A 19,774-nucleotide genomic window follows, 5' to 3' on the forward strand; every position below is an offset into this window, starting at 1 on the left:
AATGAACAACAAAACTAGAAGGAAAGAAACCTACCAACCCAGCTGGGCTGGGGAGAAGCACAGGGGGAGAGGTAGAGGGAGGGAGGGGGAGAGGAGGAAAGAGAGAAATGAAAGCAAAATTTTAAACCAAAAATTCCTTAATATCCTGAATAATAAAATAAATACATATCAAAACCTATGTTCTATTTGCCAAAGCTGGGCTGCTAAGAGGAAACTACATAGCCTTAAACAAACGTAGTCACAAAGAAGGCAAAAGAAGTGGATGATCTTGTATTCAATCAGAGAAGCTAGAAAAAAGAGCAATAAACTATCCCAAGATATCAGAAGGAAGAAACTAATATGGAAATCAGTACCTTAGAGAACAAAACAAATAAAAAGGTAGAATTGGTTAATCCAAGAACTGACTCCTTGGGATGGGGCCAGTTAGAGTAAAATAGATAAACTATTGAGTGGACTCATTAATTAGAAAGGGGGGAAAGTCCCCAAAACATAGCATTAGAAACAAGAAGGGAGAAATAACATAACACAGAGGAAATTCAAAGATTTAGTGCCTAGTGAAACTTTGTGCAATTACATTTGAAAATCTGGATGAAATAGATGATTTTCGGGGAGCATTTGAGAGCTTGCTCCCCAGCACATGTTGTCAGTTTGGCTCAAATAAACTCTTATTTAAAAAAAGAAAGAAAAAGATGATTTTTCTAGAAAAATATAAATAACTGTACCCCAAAAAATAGAATGTTAGAAATCTTCAAACAGTAAGCGGGAACAAAACTCAGAATGTTATCAACCAGCTTCTCATAAAGAATCCACCAGACCCAGAGGGCTTTTTCAAGGAATTCTTCCAAATAGCCAAGAAATAGACAATTCCACTTCTGTATAAATTCTTTCTATATATATGTCAGAGAAGAGCTGCCCATATTTTCTGTGAAAGCCACACCAAAACCTGAAAATCACGTCACAAAAACTATATACAAGCTCATTTACAAATATCATATCTTAAATAAGATATTACTAAAGAACACCTAACATATTTCAGGAAATGCTCAGCGTTCTGAAATCTATTAATAAGCATTGCTCACCACATAGCTTGGTTACCATAAAAAGCACCATAAAATAATCTAAAATTTTTAATGTAATTAGCATAAATTCGAGAAAATATTCTCCAACATCTTTCTAAATCTCAACTGTATCTGTGGCTATACCTCCTCCCCTTTTTTGGGGAAAAAAAATATTTCCAAATTTTGAAATACGTACTCTATTTTCCTTGATATATCTCTCTAGAGTACTTACTGTTTTATTGATCTTATCAAAGATCCTGATCAATAATTGATTTAATCTTTGTTTCTATTGTTTAATTTAGTAATGTCTAAATAACTAAACTATATAGCTAGATTTTATCATCACTGGCTCCACCTGCCTGCTATTTCAGTTCATTTAGTTATTTTTTAATGACCTCTTTTTTTTTTTATCAGAAACTTATTCCATTTCTTTTCATTCTTTCTTAATAAAAGCATTTAAAATTGTGATTTTGCCTCTGATTACTGGGGCACCCACATCGCATCAGTTTGAATGGTAGTGTTCTTTTTGTGTTATTTTGTACAGAAACAGAAACAGAAATTGTAATTTTCCTCTTTTCCCCAGAGTAACTTATATGGGTGATTTTTAAAATTCTAAGTCTTTTGACTTTTTTCACTCGCTTGACATTATTTATTTACAGTTTGTTTTCATGAGATAATTTGACTTGCACAATTTCTGCCTTTGGAATTTAAGTTTTCATTTGGCCTGGCAGACTAATTTTATGTGTTCTCTGTATATTTGAAAACCATACATTTTTTTTATATGTATTTATTGTCTAACATTTATTAATTCTATTACTCAAATCCTGATTTTCTTAAATTTTGTTCTGTCAGAATGAAAAGTTTGTTAATATCTTGCTCAATTTTAGTTTTGTCAATATTTCTTATACTTTTATAGAAATAATTACTTTTAATCACCACTTCTTTGCCTAAGACTTGTTTTAAATTTGAGGCAATAAATTCAATGGCACTTAACCAAAAAGTTCTAACTTAAAAAACTGTTGACTCCAGCTCTTTTGAGAATGCAAAAAAATCTGGGTTTTACTTAAATAGATTTTTAAAACCATGTTGAAAAGATAATACATGCTAGTCATAAAATTAAGTTAAAGCTATCCTTTTATGAATTTCTGTCATCATAAAATTAAGTTTTTCTCTACGTTTGATAACTAAGAAAGGCAAGGAACTGTCTTAAATTCAGAAATTGGCTTTAAGACTTCCAAAGACCGTTTAACCTAAAACCTTAAGACAATAAACGTTTCATACCGAAAATGGCATTTGCTAGTTTGTTGTAGAGAATTTTGCTGTTTTCCTCAAGTGGTAGGCTACATTTCTCATGGGAGCTTAATTTTTCTTCTGGATCTAGTTATGGTGAATTCAGCCAGCACGTAAACTGTATATTCTCTTGGAGTCAGGAAAAGCTCTTGTAAGACTGTCCTCCTTACAAGTCCTGTCAGAAATAAACAGCTGTTATAGTGGAAACGGTTTAAAAGCACAAGGCAGGTTCTCAGTCTCTGGCAGTTTCTCTCATTTTTTTCTCCGCCAGTGTTTTGCTTTCTATCTCACAGGTGTTGATCAATGCTCACACCTTTCAGGGGCTTGTACTTTCAACTGTAAAATAATACTCTGTCCAAATGTTTGTAGTTGGTTATACGTCCTCCTCCCTGTAATAGTAACATTACTGCTGATTCCTTTATTTTTCTATTTCTGATGTAGTTTAGTCCCCGCCCCCTCCCCCCCATGAACGCTTTGATTCACTTTGCACTAGATTTGTCTCTTGGAAACGCAATAGAGCTAGATTTCAAAACTCGAAAGAGCTTAGTTTTTTTTCATGGGGTTGGCGAAGTCCTTTCATTGCTGCTACGTTCGGTCTCGCCATCGTCTGAAGTTAGAGCTCCCTTGTGGACTTTTCCCTCCTGTCACATGCACTGATTCACGCCACCTTCCTTGGTGGCCCTGTTCTGCTTTTTATAGATTTGTTCATTTCGGTTTTATTCACAGACACACATCCTCTGCTTAGGTAGTTCAGTTTCCATCCTACTGTCTCAGTAACAGGCAGTGACCTTAGGGAAGTGGAATTTCAGTTTAGGAAGTGGTTGAAAGCCCCAATTTCAGGTGCTTTTCAACAAAGTTCTAGAAGGTTCTCAGGCCTCTCTGTTGACTGAATTGCTTTCTTGGGCTGATTTAGCCACTAAGCCAACATCAGGTAGGCCAAGGGAAATTTGGGGTAAGGAGTAGTTATCAGTCCGTGTCCTGGAGGCCCTGGGGTAAACTTGACCCATGGGGAGGCAGAAAACCAGCACTGGGGTGTCTATTAACCTGAAACTGGGTGTCTCTGAGACGAAGCCCAGCAAGCAAAGGGTCCCAAAAGCTTCCATTTGTTCCCTCCTCTTCCTGAGGAAGGTTGTGTGTTTGTTCCTGTCTCCACTCGTTTGCATCCGAATGACCATTTCGCCAACACCTACACTGAAGAAACAAGGAGAGCAGAGGAGAAAGGGCAGTGCCCGTGGGACTAGGAATTCCAAGCACAACCGCTGGAAAGCATTGAGGTGAGTGGGTGGTGCCAGTTGGGACCGTGGTCCAGAGGCTTTTAATGCAATGGCACGTGGCCTGTGGCGGGGCCCCTGGATGGGAGCCAACGTCTCGGAAATCAGGCCCGATCACTGCTTGGCACACCCCGTTATGGTTTACAGAAAGGCCGCTACGGAATTGGTGCATCTTCTCGAAGAACTCCTTTTGACATATGCGTTAAATATTATAACCACGTGGTAACAGTTCTTTAGACCATTTAATCTATACTGTAGTTAATTCTAATTAGTGTTTCGTTCATCTTCCCAGTGCTGTCAAGACTTCCCCTTTCTCAAGTTTTTTTCCAATTAATTTTAATTATAGGAGTAATCCATGAAACCATTCTTCTTATTACATCTAGCCAAGTTTCCCTTCTCCCTCCACCGAGGGACAGAACTAACCACTCTAGTGTGTATCCATCTATCATCTATCTGTCATCTACATATTATCTACCATCCATCTATCATCTATCTATCTATCTATCTATCTATCTATCTATCTATCTATCTATCATGTATATCTATCATCCATCCATGCATTAATAAATTTTAAAATGTGTCATTTTAAAAAAATGAAATCACATTGTACAACTTGCTTTTCCCTCCCCACCTAACATGTCTTAGAGATCTAACCATATACAGTTGACCCTTCACTAGCATGGGGGTCAAAGGAGCTGACCCCCACCCCATGCAGTCGAAAACTCAAATATAACTTTTAACTCCCCCAAAACTTAACTACTAATAGGCTACTGTTGACGGAAGCCTTACTGATAGCATGAACAGTTAACACAGACTTTGTATGTTCTAAGTATTAATCCTGTACTTACAATAAAATCGGCGCGAGAAAAGCAGGTGTTACTAAGAAAATCACAAGGAACAGAAAATACATTTACAGTGTGTGTTGAGAAAAAAAAAATCCGTGTGTAAATGGACCCACACAGTTCAAAACCCTGTTGTTCAAGGGTCAGCTGTCTCTATTTTAAACTGTGGTGGCACATTCCTGAGAATGAACACACCACAGTTCCTTTGGCCACGACCCAGTGGGTGGATGGTGGCCACTGTCGATGGCGCGGCCACAAGACTCGCCTACAGGCCTTCCCTGCACAGGTGCGGTTCCTGCACAGGTGCGGTTCCTGCAGGGAGGAGACCACGCAGTGGATTGTCCGAACAACTTCCTGTCGCTGTGTTACATTTCCCAGAACTACACCCTCCAAACCCGTAGCCGTTCGCCACAGGCAGCTCCCGAGCCCGACACGTGGCGACCGTGCGAGGAGAACCAAAGCGTGCGCTTTACTTCATTTTTACAACGTCAAAACGGAATCAGGAGGAGACTTTTTTTCCTGTCAAATTCAATTTTACTTCGGTAGGACAGACAAATACTTGTCCTCTCATCATTGCAGGGCCTAAGCTACTGTTGTTATACTGCAGGACACATGTTCACGTGTGCACAGTCACCGGTAGGACACGTGTGCCTGTGTCTGGGATGGCGTGTGAACATATCACCAGCCCAAGGGGTCTCAATGGACTGATTCAGTGTGAGTGACGTTTCCTGGGCACTGATCTAACGCTGTAATGTGTTTACTTGAATATTTAATGCAGATGGCCTGAGTGGCATGAACCTTTCGCAAACTGCAATTGGTAATTGAATCAAAAAATATATTATTTTAATTATAACATAATTCAGTTATTTTTCTAGTAGGAACACACTTTTAAATTGAAAGTGGAAACATCTAACGGATGCAGAGTCGAAGGGAGCTGCAGAATCATAAAGACAAAAAGAGACTCGAAGAAGATACTTCTCAAGTTTCATGATGGACAGCCCTTGCCATTTGCTGAGGCAAAGCAAACAAAAATGCTGTGTCTGTTGGGACACAAACATTAAAAGACATAATAAAGTGGAAAACATTGAGACGTGTTCAGCAGAGATCGAGTGAGTTTGACTGGAAGTTTTTTCTCCACATCCAAGGAGGAATTGGTGTCATACATGAAGAGATGTCCCAGGATCACCAGTCACCAGGGAAATGCAAGTCAAACCACAGAGCCATGCCACCCACATCCATTCGGATGGTGACCACCAAAACCAAAACCCAAAACCACAGAAAATGACAACTGTTGGTAAAGGGCAAACTGGAACCTTGTGCCCAGCGGGTGGGCATGGAAAATGGTGCAGCCGCTGTGAACAAACAGTATGGCGGGTCCCCGAAATATTCCACACTGAAATGACACATGATTCAACAATTCCACCTCTCAGTATACACCCGAAAGCAGGGAACGGTTATGGGCACCCCCATGTTCACAGCAGCATTTATTCACAACAGTCAAAACCTGAAAGCAACTCAGGTGAGATACTCAGGTGTCTGTTGATGGGTGAATGGACAAGCAAGACGTGGGCTGTACTTGTAATTCCACTTATGAGTTTCCCAGAGTAGTCTGACTCAGAGACAGAAAGCAGAATGGTGGTTGCCAGGGGCTGGTGGGGGAGGGCCTGGGGAGAAAGGGTTTAATGGGGACAGAGTGTCAGTTTCAGAAGATAAACAAAAGCTCTGGGGCTGGATGGCGGCACCATAGTGAGTTCACTCAATGCCACACAACTGTGTACTTCAAAATGGTTACGATGGGAAATTTTATGGTATGCGTATCTTGCAATCCCAAAAGAACTGATGGAATTAGTTGCCTGAAATTAGAATAAAATGTTGAACAAAACCATTTGAAATTGGTTTTAATAGGATCGGAGACTGTAGTTTTGGCCAGCTCTAAAAGGACCTGGATTCTTGGGCACACAGGCACACACACAAATTTTAACGGGAAGATGGTAAAAGAAATTAGCATTTCAGTAATGAAACATTTTGAGCAAATTAGGAGAAAAAGACTAAAACGATATTTTATAAAAAGTCCACCATCTTCAATTAAGCCTCCAATTACCCGTAAAAAAAAGAACTTAGCAAAAATAATTAATTCAAATTTTTAAAAATAGCAAATGTTTTATGCCTCACAGCCATGAGACACTGCCCAAATAATACTTTGGGCATAGTTAGTCTTATAGGTCTTCCACAATTATGAAGAAACAGGGCCAATTCATGGCTTTAGAAAAACAAACTGGGGCATAGATTTTCTGCATCTTTTACATCTGACAAGAACTTCAGTTAGATTTAAAAAAAAAATAGTTTCTTTCATGCCAGATGGTGCTCCAGCTATGTTCAGTCAAAAATCTGGATTTACTGAAATTTCAAAACAAGAGCCTGGTGTTTTCCTTATTGCCTCATTCCACCGTATGAGACATATTGAAAATATTTGTGCTCATTTTCAGAAGCAGACTCTATGGAAAGTGTTGTGGACACGGCCGTTAAAATTGCTCTGCGTGAGTCACCGGTTTATGGAAAGGAACGGGGAGAGGGAAGGTGGTGCTCTGTGTGTCCGCCCACGTTCAGCGGTTGAGTCACGGAAGGGCTTTCCAAGATTTACTCTACTGTCAATTCCAATACAAGGTTTCTGGAAACAAAAGGAATTCCTACCAACTGTTTAATAATCCAAGATAAAATGTGGCAGTGTGAGTTCTGCATTCTCACTGATACCACGGTGTCTGTGAATGAAATCCATCTGAAGCTCGAAAGCAAGAAAGAGCGATTGGGTCACCTCGCTGGAAGGGTGCAAGAATTTACATCAAAATGGAAACGTTTCAAAAATGTCATTGAGTAGCAATGATTTTATACATTGTCTAAGGTGAATCAATGTGCAAAATACTGTAATACCAGCATTATGTAAATTATCTGCAAAACCTACAGGAAAAATGGGAAGACTGTTTTGTTGACACTGATAAACTGAGACTGACTTTTGAGTGTATCCAATACTCCTGGACATTCCATGTGAATAATACTGAGCTGACTGAAGAGTCAGGGAATTGACAAAACTTGGACAGTGTTGAAACAGATATGCTTTTGCTTCAAACAATTCTTCTACGAAAGGTGAATTTGTTGTGTCAATATGGAAGTGATGAAAGGAAAATGATTCTTGGCTACTCAAGTCAGTAATGAGAAAACTTTTAAGTCTGCTTAGAATAGCATGGGTGTGTGATTCTACTTTTCCTACTGTACGTATGAATACACATCAAATATTTCCAATGAAAATTTAGCGTCCGGATTGAGAAGTGCTGTGAGCATAAAATGCACCCTGATTTCAAAGGCTTACAACAACAAACAGGAACATATCTTATTAATAACTTTTTTTGCATTGGTTACATGCTGACACGAGCAAATTTCAGAAGTACTGGGTTAAATAAAATGCAATATTAACACTAATTTCACTTGCCTCTACCTTTTCAAATGTGATTACTAGGTTTTAAACCACATGTGTGCCTTGTGTCATTATTCTATAGGACAGCTCTGATCTAGAACCCCTCCCTTCTCGTTAGCACCACCTCTCCTGCCGGGAGAACTACCCACGTGGATTAGGTTTCACAAGAAGGCAACTGAAGCCCTTGCCTCCTTTGTCACCGTCCCCCACGGGCGCTGAAGGAGCAAGGTCCCAGGAGGTGGCCATGAACCTGGGTGGTCAGTGGCCGACTCCTGGCACTTTGATTCAGAGTAAGCGGTGCAGAGACACAAGGACTGTTCGCAAGTCAAACTCAACAGGGTGGCAGTGGCAGTGTGTGGACCGGACTTTTTTATCCCCCGAGCAGGGTTGCTGCTACCATGGGGCGGGGTGGATGGATGTTGCAGAATGGAACAGAATGGCCACTACAGAAGTGTAGCCAGAGGAAGCTGCTGAATCAGGCAAAGGGGGGGTTAGCACCTACTGTGAAAGGGTAGGGGAGCCAAACGGGGCATAAGCAGGAAGGGTGGGAGCCGGGAAGATGGAAAGGAGGTGGGTGTGGCAACGGGCGCGAGCTGGAACCAAGGAGGAAAGTGGACAGGCGTGGTAGCTGACAGGGAACCACATGAAGATTTAGCAAGGACGCAGCTAAGGAATCCACACCTGTCCTAATTAGCCATTCTGCTGGGAAAACCATCTTCTGAGTTGGACCGAATACCTGGGTTAATTTGAGAAGGACCGGCCAGGCTTTCGCATTAGTTCCCTCACCGATCTCTACAAAAGCCCCCCAGCTGATCTTCCTGGCCCCCTCTCCCCGACCCCCACTCGTCCTTTGCAAGAGGCCACTGATTTTCCTAACACTGTGAATTGCACTGCAGAAGGCTCAGGGTCAGACAAGCCAAACAGTGACTCACCACCAAGCTGTCCAAAGATGGACATGACCCAGCCAGAGATGGCTCCACCTCGAGGAAGTGACAGCTGCCGTGGGCATGGCACTTGGTCTCTGTCTTGGGATCATGAGGGTTAAGTTTCAAACCTCACCTTCTTCCTCAGACCCAGTTTGGATTTTGTCCCTAAGTCACTAATTGTCAGAGCTGTGAGCTGACGCTTCCTGGCAGCTCCGGGCTGATCAGACTGACCCGTGGTCCCCAGGCAAGTAACGGTACCTGTTCCATTCCGAGGGTCGCGGAATGTCTTGCGCGCTGGGACACCTGGCTTCCAGGTCCGGTTCTGCCACAAGCTGCATGACTGCAGGCAAATCACATGACGTCTCTGGGCCTCGGCTTTCACACCTGAGAATGAAGGGGTGCGTTATGTTGGTCATTCTCCACTTTTAATTCCTTTCCCTCCCGAACCCAGCCAGCGGTGTGTTTAGCTCTGAGACACACCCGCACGTAACTCCTGCTGCTCACTCACTCCACCCCTTCCTGCCCCTCTCACGAAAGCAGATCCGAATGCAAGGGAAGGACAGAGGACATTCAAAGATGCTTTTCTTCATATTGGAGAGGATTTATAATCTGCAACCTTGGTATTTTGACCCCAATCGTTATACTCACTGAGGACTGAACTACCCGCTTTCAGAATAAAGAGAGAGAGGGAGAGAGAGAGTCTAAGGGAGAAAACCCATCACTTAAATGGTGAGGAATGAGCCTGAGGCAGGACCTGCTCATATCTCCGTGCAGCTCAGTCCTTGCAAACCTCCCATCCCACGAGGCCGTCATTCGGCTCAGACTTCGACAGGTACTTTTCACACAAAGCCCCAAAATGCCAACCAACGACTTCAGCTCAGGGTCAGCTAAAGAAACAAAGATGTGTACTGGTGCTGGGAGAAGGACGTCCCCTCCGAGGGGCCTCCGCCTTAGGGAGCTCAGCCTCGGCCGTTTCCGCCATCTACACCGGCTTACTGACCCTCGGGCCAGACCTGACTGCGGAAGTTGAGTCTTGGTGACAGGTGTCACGAGTCACCCTTCACAACTGCTTGTTCCGTGACCCAAAGGAGGGACCTCAAGGTCTCACCAGCACAGCCTCCCACCCTCTACCTGGCCTCATCCTACTCAGTGCTATACGTCCACACTCCTACCACAGGGGTCCGTTCTGCTAGATTAGTGCCTTCGTGTCAACAGGTGTAGCTGCAGGAAAGGCCAGGCTGGTGTGGCTTTCCCACTGTGACATCTGTACCCCAACCATGAAAATTGATATGAAAATTCTACATAAAATGCTTGTGAATGAATTGTAAAAGCTTCCTAACACTGAAAAAGAAAAGGGTCCAGAAATATCTATCACTAGGGAATATCCCTGAGGATTCTGGGAAATGGGATGTGAACTTTCTCATTTCACTTGCTTTTGCATCTTTTGATTTCTCACTAATAAGAGCCACTGATTTAGAAATTAAAAATTAAAAAAGAACAGGCCACGATGAAGTAGAATTTATCCTGGTACTGTAAAAACCATTTCCTACTTACAAATCGATACTAAAGACATGACAAAGCCCTACAACACCTTACTAAAATCACACATTTAATATGACAATAGTAGGAGAATCCCTTGCTTGTAGTAAGCACTCAGTATTTCTTGAATGAATAAATAAATAAATAAATGAAAATATATTATGTTAAATCATCCCACCAGGTCAAATAAGAAAAAAACTACATCATGTAATTAATAAATGCTGGCGAAGCATTAAGAAGGGAAGCAATATCCCTCCCTTCCCGATGAAAACCTTGGCACATTTTCATCAGTGCCAGAGAAGTTTCCTGCCGCATGGACACCTCTTGGCAGAGCACTGCAGGGTGGCTTTTGGTGGCACCAAGCCATGCAAACCGCTCTTCCGGGGTCCCTTGGTGCCCTCCGTTTGGCAGACCCAGTGCACTCAGATGGGGACCAATACGTAGGCATTGAATTAAGGAACGGATGCTATAGAATCTCAGATCAACAGTCAACGCCGCGCTTAGCAACAAAACACGAGTTGTCTCTTTAAAGACAGACACTAAACCAGGATGTGGGCAGATGTTGTCATGTGACGTTTTTCTGGAAGCTCATGCGAAAACAAACAAAAACCATGGAGACAAAATGAGGCAGAGCTGTAGGAAAGAAGGACACCCAGATGATCTTTCCCATGCACGAAACCTAGGAGCGTCACGCCAAAACGATCAGGAATAGCAAAGAGGACGGTTCCGGAAGTTCACAGAATCAATACACAGACAGGAATAATTTCCCCCAAACCCCAGCAAAATGGGAGGTTATGGATGATGAGCGACAGGCACAGACTCCACGAATAACATGGTCCCTATAGGTAGAGGTACGATACCAGGGTTACAAATATGAAACAAGAAAGTTACTGTGAAGAAGCAGATTGTTTAAATCGGCTAAACGTGAAAAAGGATTTTGTGTTAAATTCCAGGTGAAAAGGCAGGGGATGGATATTTACCACGGATAGGTCAGCGAGGCTTGACCGCGAGGCAGGGGTGGGATTGTAGAAACAGGCGCTGTTTCCTCGCCCCGGAAAGCACAGCCCGGTTCCCAGGGTGCTGTCTGTAACCTCAGACTGAGGTTCCTGAATCGGGAACCTTGGCAGACATGAGACAACCGCTCTGCTCTCTTCAAGGGGAAGTGACTGGACAAATGTGGGAAAGTGTGAAAATGAGTAGGGACTACGGACAAACACGAGAAGCCGGCAGCGTTCACACCGCCGTGTGAAGTTCAGCAGTGACTCTATAATCCTCGGGATAATCTGTGGGTTTTACGTGAAACCCTTCAAAGGATTTTACATACGTAACACGCAATTATTTTGAAAGTTATTGATCAAATTATCACACTATTCATAGAGGGATGAAAAAGGCAGATAAAATCCTGCTTTAATGGACCAGAAGGTTTACACAGAGACTGCTCCAGAAAACAAATCGGCAAACAAACCCAGACCTAAGACGACTTGTGTTTCAAAGTTACTGATGCTACAAAGAGGATGAACCTGGTGAAAGGACAGACAGGAGATGGGGAGAGAGAAAGCAGCGGGTCACAGAGGGCTCTGTGGGTACAGCACGTGGGAGAGTCTGGGTTTCACTTCAGTGTGAAGGGACGGCACCAGAAGCTTTTGTTCTGAGATCTGACTTACGACTTTTAGAGCCCACGGGCTGCCGTACGGTTTAGTCCGTAGAGAGGAGGGATACGAATGGATGATGGCCCAGGGGGTAGGTGACACTTAGAAGAGGATGGAAACCACAAATGAAGAGAAGCGAGCAGCGGGAGACACGTTTCAAAGGGGAGGCCAGAGAACCTAAGCGTGGACGACAGCGTGTGGGCTGGGAGGCAGCAAGAGGACGTCTGGGTTTGGCCGAACGCCTGGACAGGTGGGCGTGGGGTGGGAGGGGCAGGCTTGTTGTGGGAAATCAAGAGTTGTAGTTGGGGCCTGTACACTCGGGGGTGTCCATTAGACACCCAAGAAGGTGATAAGTAGACGGCTGGAAATGGGTAACTGGAAGTGTGTTCGATGGTGTTTACAGACACGAGACCTAAGACCACAAAAGAAGGGCGTGAAGTTCAGGCCTTGGCCTGAGCCCCGTACGCTGAGGTGCAGTGTGACAGGGAGGAGGAAGGTGGAAAGCACGGGGAGGGAGCAGGACACAGGTGACAGTGGGACGTCCCGGAACTCGAACGACACTGGCCGAGACGTGACCACACTGAGGAGCACCAGTGACCTTCACCAGGAGGGGTTCATGGGACGCGCGGACCTCTGGCTGGAGGGGGCCGTCGTGGGGCCTAAGTCCGAGTGGAGGTCTACACACTGTGCGTGTGAACGTCCAGATGTCAGCCATCGACAAGCTGCTGAGCAGGTGGCCACCCTCCTCCCTCGGCAAATGCACAGCCACCATCTACCACAAGGCGAGGTCCACGTTAGAACTCTCCGATTCCGCGAGCCCCTCGCCAGCGTGACTTGGCTTAGAGAGAACGGGTCCCCTGGCCGCACCCCTTCTGTGACCCCCCCTGCAGACGGAACATCCAAGGCCCACTACTCCAGCCCGCAGCCCTCCACCCTCACGAACAGCCTCTCCCAGGCAGTCATACACCACAGCCCCTGGTTCTGAGAACAGCCCCTCACAGGCCGTGGGAGCTGGTTTGGGGCCAGTGAGAGAAGGAATTCCAGGGTCCTAGGCTCACTGAGCGAGGCCTGGGGAGGGGACGACTCCGCGTGGCCATGTCCCCCTCATGAGGCCAGCACAGCTCGGGGGGGGGGGTGGAGTGGAGCCCCATTAAGCGTGGGGCGTGGGGCATTGCAGTGGGTGAAAGAGAGAATGAGGCAAGATAGTGAGAAAGCAGCTGTAGGCAGCTCTCGGAAAGAACTTTTCCTATAACCGAGTAGTAGCTGAAAGCAAAGGGAAAACCAAAGAAAACATCTTACCTGCAATTTCAAAGACAGCTCTGTTGTGTGCGGTGGGAGCAGAGGGAAAACGGATGAGCAGGGGATGGCCTCCTGGCGCCTGCGAGGGAGCTGGGGTCCGAGGGGAGGTGGAGGGCCTGACCTAGCGGGCCGTGGGCGACCCTTTCACTGGAAGACGAGGGAAGCAATGGCACGGGCACAGATGCAGTTAGGCTGGTGCGCCTGGCAAGGGGAAGGAAGAAAACCATTCTTCTCCACTTCCTCTGATAGTTACAATTACGTAGCGAGACCGTCCACGGACAGTAGGGAGACACGCTGTGAACAGTCAGTGGGGACACTTAGAAAGGGTTCATTAAGATGGTCGATTCTACATTACGGGTACTTTACCACGACAAAGACTAATATTAATGTTAAAGGAAAAATAACTTAGAGAGAAGCAAAAAGGCTAATAAACGAATGACCATCGTCCTCCCTTTTCAAAGCAGAAATAAAGGAAAAGCTGGGAAACAGGAGAGTGCATGTATTAGGGAAATGGGATATTGGAGGGTAGTGCTCGGGCGTCCTGGACATTTGTGGGCACAAAACTAAAGCGAAGCCAAGACGCATAATCGCGCTGCTTTTAGTTGCTAGGGTACCAGCAACAGGTGACACGGGCAGGAAGTTGGGTTAAGAGAGATTGATTGATGTAAGAAGATTTGTGATTAAAAACATTTAAGAGAACTTGATGGATTGAGACTGAAAGTGGATGCTTAAAAGCTTCTGGGTTAGTCAATAATTTCAGACTTATTAGGTTTGTAAATACTGACTCAGGGCTTAGCAATTCTGCTTCTCGCCTTTATAAGCCTGTCTTGCCAGAGGTTTGGAGCACTGGAGAGAATCAAATTTGTAATTGTGGGTAAAAATGTCAAAGCTAAGGGAATGGAATTAGTCAAGTTGGTACATGATGTTAAATGTTTAAGGGAATTTACAATGTCAAACTGACACGCTAATTTAGCGTGGATGTCAGAACAAACAAAAATTAGCCATTAACTGCAGATAGGATACAGCTAGACTTATAAATACCGTAATACGATCTGTGAGTTGTGTATTAAAGGATTGGGAAAAACAAAGGTTTTTAGAGTTACAACTTCAAGAAATTCAGCATTAGTTCAAAAACAAGTAACAGTAAGTGTATTCATGTACGCACCAAGGCCAAATTTAGTTGCTAAAAATATGTCTGTTCTCTGGGAGACGTCATCTTATGCCAGTCTCCCCATTTTATTTTCTCAGCATTCACGTTCCAAAATTCCACTAAAATGATGGAACCATACATATATTTATATGCACATGCAACTTTCGCATAAGGATCCATAACTACCCAAAAAGCAAGAAAGAGTCCTGTCACCAAATCAGACACGAGGAAGAATTCCTGTGAGACAGAATACAGAAGGGTTCAAATCAATGGCAAAACCAGGGCAGAGAAACTTGACATGAAACACTCCTATGGGAAGATACCGCTTCCCCAGGAAGGCGGGGTGAGGGGGGAGAACTCCGAGATAGATGCAAACAAATATGAGTATGAGAAGAGAGGGTGGTCTTGAAGGTAATGAAATGCCAGGCTGCACCTGCCCTGCCCTCAGACAGCCCCTTCTGGCTGCCAACCCGGGAGGATAAAGACCAGGGGTAACGACCAAGGGCGCCCATCATCTTCCCGGGAGGCTCTGAACTGAAAGCTCGGCCTGACAGGAAGCAGAGCCCTTCTCAGCAAGGTCTCTGCAGCAGGAGGGGAAGAGGTTGGGTAGAAAGCGGAAGGGTTGTCTCCCTCTGACCGTGTCACAGCTACATGGGTAGCTCTCCAAGGTGGGACACTTCAGAGTAAGGCAGGCGCTGCAGGAGGCCAGCAGTTCCCTACATAATGCTCAGTGACCAGGAAGGACAGAACACATCTACCTGTAGACTCTAAACTACCTGGTCTGGAGGTACATGTCTCTCCCTCTCTTATCATCCCAGGAATTGGCCCCCGAGGTTAAGAACGATTCTCATTTGGATGGACGCTCCAGCTTCCAACACTGCCAATTCCAGACAAAGGAAAGGGTGGATACCAGAAACATAGTGTCTTAGAAAACCTAGTAAAACTGATGGCTATCTCTAAATAAATGTGGATGTGCACACTGTGGAAAAATGAAAACCTGGAACTAGAATTTCCTGAGATTTCAACATAGGAGTTGGGGCGGGAAAGGGCTTGAAAGTATGTTACGGCTTGGACTGCTCTAGAGAGGCAATAGATACAGAGAAAGTCTAGCTGCCGATGGGAAGATGTGTGTTAGGAGACTTCAGATAAACTGGGGTGGATCCTGCAGAGGCTTCTGGGGTCCTGAGCACATTTCATTTATCCATGGGAAAAATTAAGCTTTGTTTGCTTTATGTCCTTTTTTCCTGCGTGTGTTATATTTCTGTATAGGTGCTATTTTATAATAATACATTTTAAAAACAAACAAAAGTCAAGAGTGACTACTAGATTTGTCATTCTCACACCTGGCTGCACGTTAGAACCACCTGGGGAGGGTTTAAAAAAATATTGATGTCTAGCCTGCACCCAGACCAAATAAATTAGAATCTCTGGGACATTTGTGTCTGAGGACCACTGAGCCAGAAAAATAAAAACAAACACACTGAACAGGAAGAATCATTCATCACAATCATTGTTAATGGGTTAAATTCACCAGTTAAAAGACAGAACCCAAACGAGACTACCAAGACCCAAGTTTCCTTTCTCAGGTTTCCTATCTCTCGGCATCGGCTCTGTTCTCGAATCCCTCATGACTACAGGATTGTGGAGAAATGTTGTCCCTCTATCCTTGTAACGACAACGGAAAACTCGGGGGTTGTTTCCACGAGTCTCAGCAGAAGTTTCACGGCATCCCTTTCCCGGGCTGTGATCGAGTGCTCATCCTTAAGTCAGTCACTATGCCTGGGAGACTCTGATTGGCCAGGCCTGCATCACATGCATACACGGCCCCGCCCCCAACTTGGGGTAGAGTTACTACTACCAGAAGGACATGGGATGAGAGTTGGGGGGAGAAGGGGAACCTCAAGCAAAAACCAGTAGCTGTTAGCAGGGTGAATGGCGGCTGGACAGCCCAAAAAAAGTTTTTTTCTTTTTTCCATACTGGAAATATAGATTTAAGGTGCAGGAAAAACAAAAACTAAACCAAAGTGGGTATGTTCCAAGGCGAAGTTGAGACATGGAAACTGGTTGGAAAAGACATCCTGCCTCAGGGAACCTGCTGCCTATGGCCTTGACTGTGGCTGGAGAGGGAGCCGTGAAGGGCAGTGCACAGGCTGAGTCAGTTTCTACAGCTACGTGTCCATCCTATGTCCCCAATATAGATTTCTGTCTCCACGTTTACGTGCACCACTGCCTTCTGCACAACGATCCCACATATCTGAGAGGCAGGTCAAGTGCATCACGTCCAAACCTTCATCAGTCATCAAAGGCTGCAAATCCACTCCTTCTCTCCAATTCCTTCTCTCTGTTAGTCACCCATCCTCTACCCCAGGACCTGGACCCATCTTTGAACGCCTTCCTCCCTCGCCTCTGTTTAACCTTTCTCTAAGAATGCTCACTGCTACCCCCACACATCTCAGGTCCAGCCCTGATTTTTCATCAGCACCGAACACAGCTGTCATTTAACCATTTGGGGAATGCGTTCGAACAGTGACCACTGCCACGCGGCTGGGTCCACGACAAGAGGGACCACGGCAGTCTTTTTATCTTTGTACCCTCAAGTCTGAGCTCAGTGACTGGCTTTCACATATTTGTGGAAAAATTAAAATGAATTCAAGTCTGCCAGGAGGAGTTTCATGCACCGCCTTCCAAACCGAGCACCGGGTTCCTGACTACATTCTCCCCTAGGTTTAAAACCTTTGCATCTTTCAACATCCCCTGCCCCCATGACCTAAAGCAAAGAAGCATTTCTTAAATTCTCAGTACCTAATAACCACTTATTGGTTGTCTGGAGCACAGTGAAACCTCCAACTTTACGTAACAATTCATCAATTTTTTAAATAATAAAATTAAGATACAATAATTTAAAAGTTAATAATATTCAAGTACCTCTTGTGCTCCAATTCTATTTATCTCCTGAGACTGAGTTTGGAAGTCAAGTTCATATAGCACGGGATGCAGTGTCATTTGCATATACTTGGTCATTGAATTTTGGGGACAAGTAGCAAGAGTTTGCATAGCACAGTATGCCAACCCTATTAAAAAGAAGTGTTTGAATATACTCAGGTCCTGCATTTGGGTGGAGAGAGGTGGGTAGAGAAATAGCCCAAGTCAGATGGTGAGAAATAATCAAATCAGCAACAAGAAACCTGTTGTTTGTCATCGATCATTAAAGTATATAATATACATGTCTCTGTACGTATATGCATATGTGTGTATACGGTAAATGACGGATTCAATTTATTTTTGCTCTATTAAATTAGAAAGCACTAAGAGCTATGGGCTATTAAATAAAGCAGCACGTTTGCCGTCCCTGCCCAATGGTTTTGTACATTTGAATACACCTGAAAACAGGGGTGAAGTTTCTCGTGTGGGACCATGTCCATGAGCAGCTAAGTCAAAGAATACACCTCATTCAATGGCGTGAAGGTTGGACATTGTAACGTGGGTGGTAGTTGCAAATGAATTTCTAATGTTTTGGTTTGCGTTCAGCTCTGGAACAAATTTCTTCATGTTTTCGGGCATTGTGTATGGTTTTTAAATGTGCCCAATAACGTGCCACTGATTTCTGTCTCTAGAGTGAAGACGCTCCAGAGCTAGGAGAGAGTCAAGGACGGCCCACAAAGCGCCGGCCTCCCAGTTCAATTTCCCGATTCTTATCCTCAGCACTGAATGTCCTATTGTGCTGGGTCTGCAATGGGAGCGTGGAGATTTTCAACTTGCTGAACACAGCCTGTTGACACCCCACTTACACTGATAATGAAAACAAGGACCGGCTTTGTGGTTTCTGGTCGCTCAGGGCATGATTAGTGTCGTAAAGAAATCTATCTCCTCCCTCATTTCAATTATCGACATGAGTACTTCCCCTTGGACAGCCAGCATGCTTTAGCCTGAGTACACGCCACCCATCTCCCCACAAAACACACAGGAAAGACAGATGCTCGGGGACTGAGGCTGGATGATTCCTTTTTCAACACCTCATTAAGATCAGATGCATCGTTGTTCCTAGTAAGCAAAGCGGTGGGCAATTTAGCGCTCAGATACAATGGTTTTCGAGTAGTCAAGTGAAGTGGATGACAAAAACGGCCCCAACTCTTCGTGCCTCCTTGTATGCATGCCCTCTGCCATATAATGTTGTAAGTAGCACCCTCCGACGCCCTCTCTGAGTTGGCCATGTGACCGGCTGTGACCCAATGGGATGTGAACGATGTGACACGAGCAGAGTCTTGAGAAGTGCTAGCACATTTGGGCTTGCTGGCTCTTGCTCACGTACCTTTGCCATTGAACACGCATGGACCAGCCTACTGAAGGATAAGACCCATGGGGGTGCGTTGAGTTACCCCACTTGCCCCTTGCTACGTCTATCCCAGACTAGCCAAGAGCTTGTTCATACCCAGACACATGAAAGAACCCAGCCGAGACAGCAGAACTGTCTGCACAACGCACAGCAGGGCTGGCTTCGTGGCCCCATGACAGTTGTAGTGACACCGGGCCCTGTGCTAAGAAAGGCTCCATGCTCAGCTCTGTGGTCATCATCTTGAAATCCTTGATACTCTTTCAATAAGCGGCCCTGCATTTTTATCTCGCACGGAGCTCCACAAATTATGTAGCTAGTCCCGCCCACATCTTATCACTGAGCCCTGAGTGAGCCGAGCTGACAGGGGAAGAAGCACCCAGACGGCCTACAGACTCAGGAGATAAATCATTCTTATTCAGTGACGGGGTTTGCTATTGTTTTGCATTATGATAGCGACAGATACTGATACACCAAACCTTTCTTTGTCAGACACACGACAGGTTCTCCATCCACATGATCTCAAGTACCCTTCTAATCGGCATGATGTCTCCCAAAATGATACTCAATGAATGGATGAATAGAATGCGAGATTATCAAGTATATCATTCTCACTCGTGGATGTACCACTGAGATGCAAAGAGCGGGTTTATACTTTTCCCACTAATGGTTCCGCTCAAGTGTTAACCAGCCACTGGCTGTCCTCATTACAACAAGACCGGTTCCACCATATGTCAGTGCTATGCGGCCTACGACCCTATCGTTCGTAAGCTTTGCTGATGGCTACGCTACTTTTGCTTCCGCCCGTAACATTTTATCTGTCCGGAATCTGAGGCTGGTTTTATAAACAGGACTGGTATCTGCTCTTCCTGCTGTTTTCTCCGCATCCAGAAACAACTCCTCAATTTCGTACCAGAAAATATTGCTTTGTACTCGTCCCAGGAAAGAGTA

The 19,774-nt window shown here is 44.6% G+C and overlaps 1 protein-coding gene across 8 annotated transcripts in view; it reads right to left on the reverse strand.

The window, feature by feature from the left end:
* TNRC6A (trinucleotide repeat containing adaptor 6A) overlaps window positions 1-19,774 on the reverse strand; it is a 126,522-nt gene that overhangs the window by 98,717 nt on the left and 8,031 nt on the right. For all 8 annotated transcript variants that reach the window (XM_074322876.2, XM_074322874.2, XM_019750173.3 and 5 more), the window contains one exon: window positions 9,115-9,240. In XM_074322876.2, the coding sequence (XP_074178977.2) occupies window positions 9,115-9,194 (80 nt within the window). In that variant the 5' untranslated portion in view covers window positions 9,195-9,240. Of the gene's footprint in view, window positions 1-9,114; window positions 9,241-19,774 lie in introns of those variants that run through there.

The sequence above is a fragment of the Rhinolophus sinicus genome, chromosome 10 (assembly GCF_057876585.1).
Source record: "Rhinolophus sinicus isolate RSI-liver-muscle chromosome 10, RSI-T2T, whole genome shotgun sequence".
Taxonomy (NCBI): Eukaryota; Metazoa; Chordata; class Mammalia; order Chiroptera; family Rhinolophidae; genus Rhinolophus; species Rhinolophus sinicus.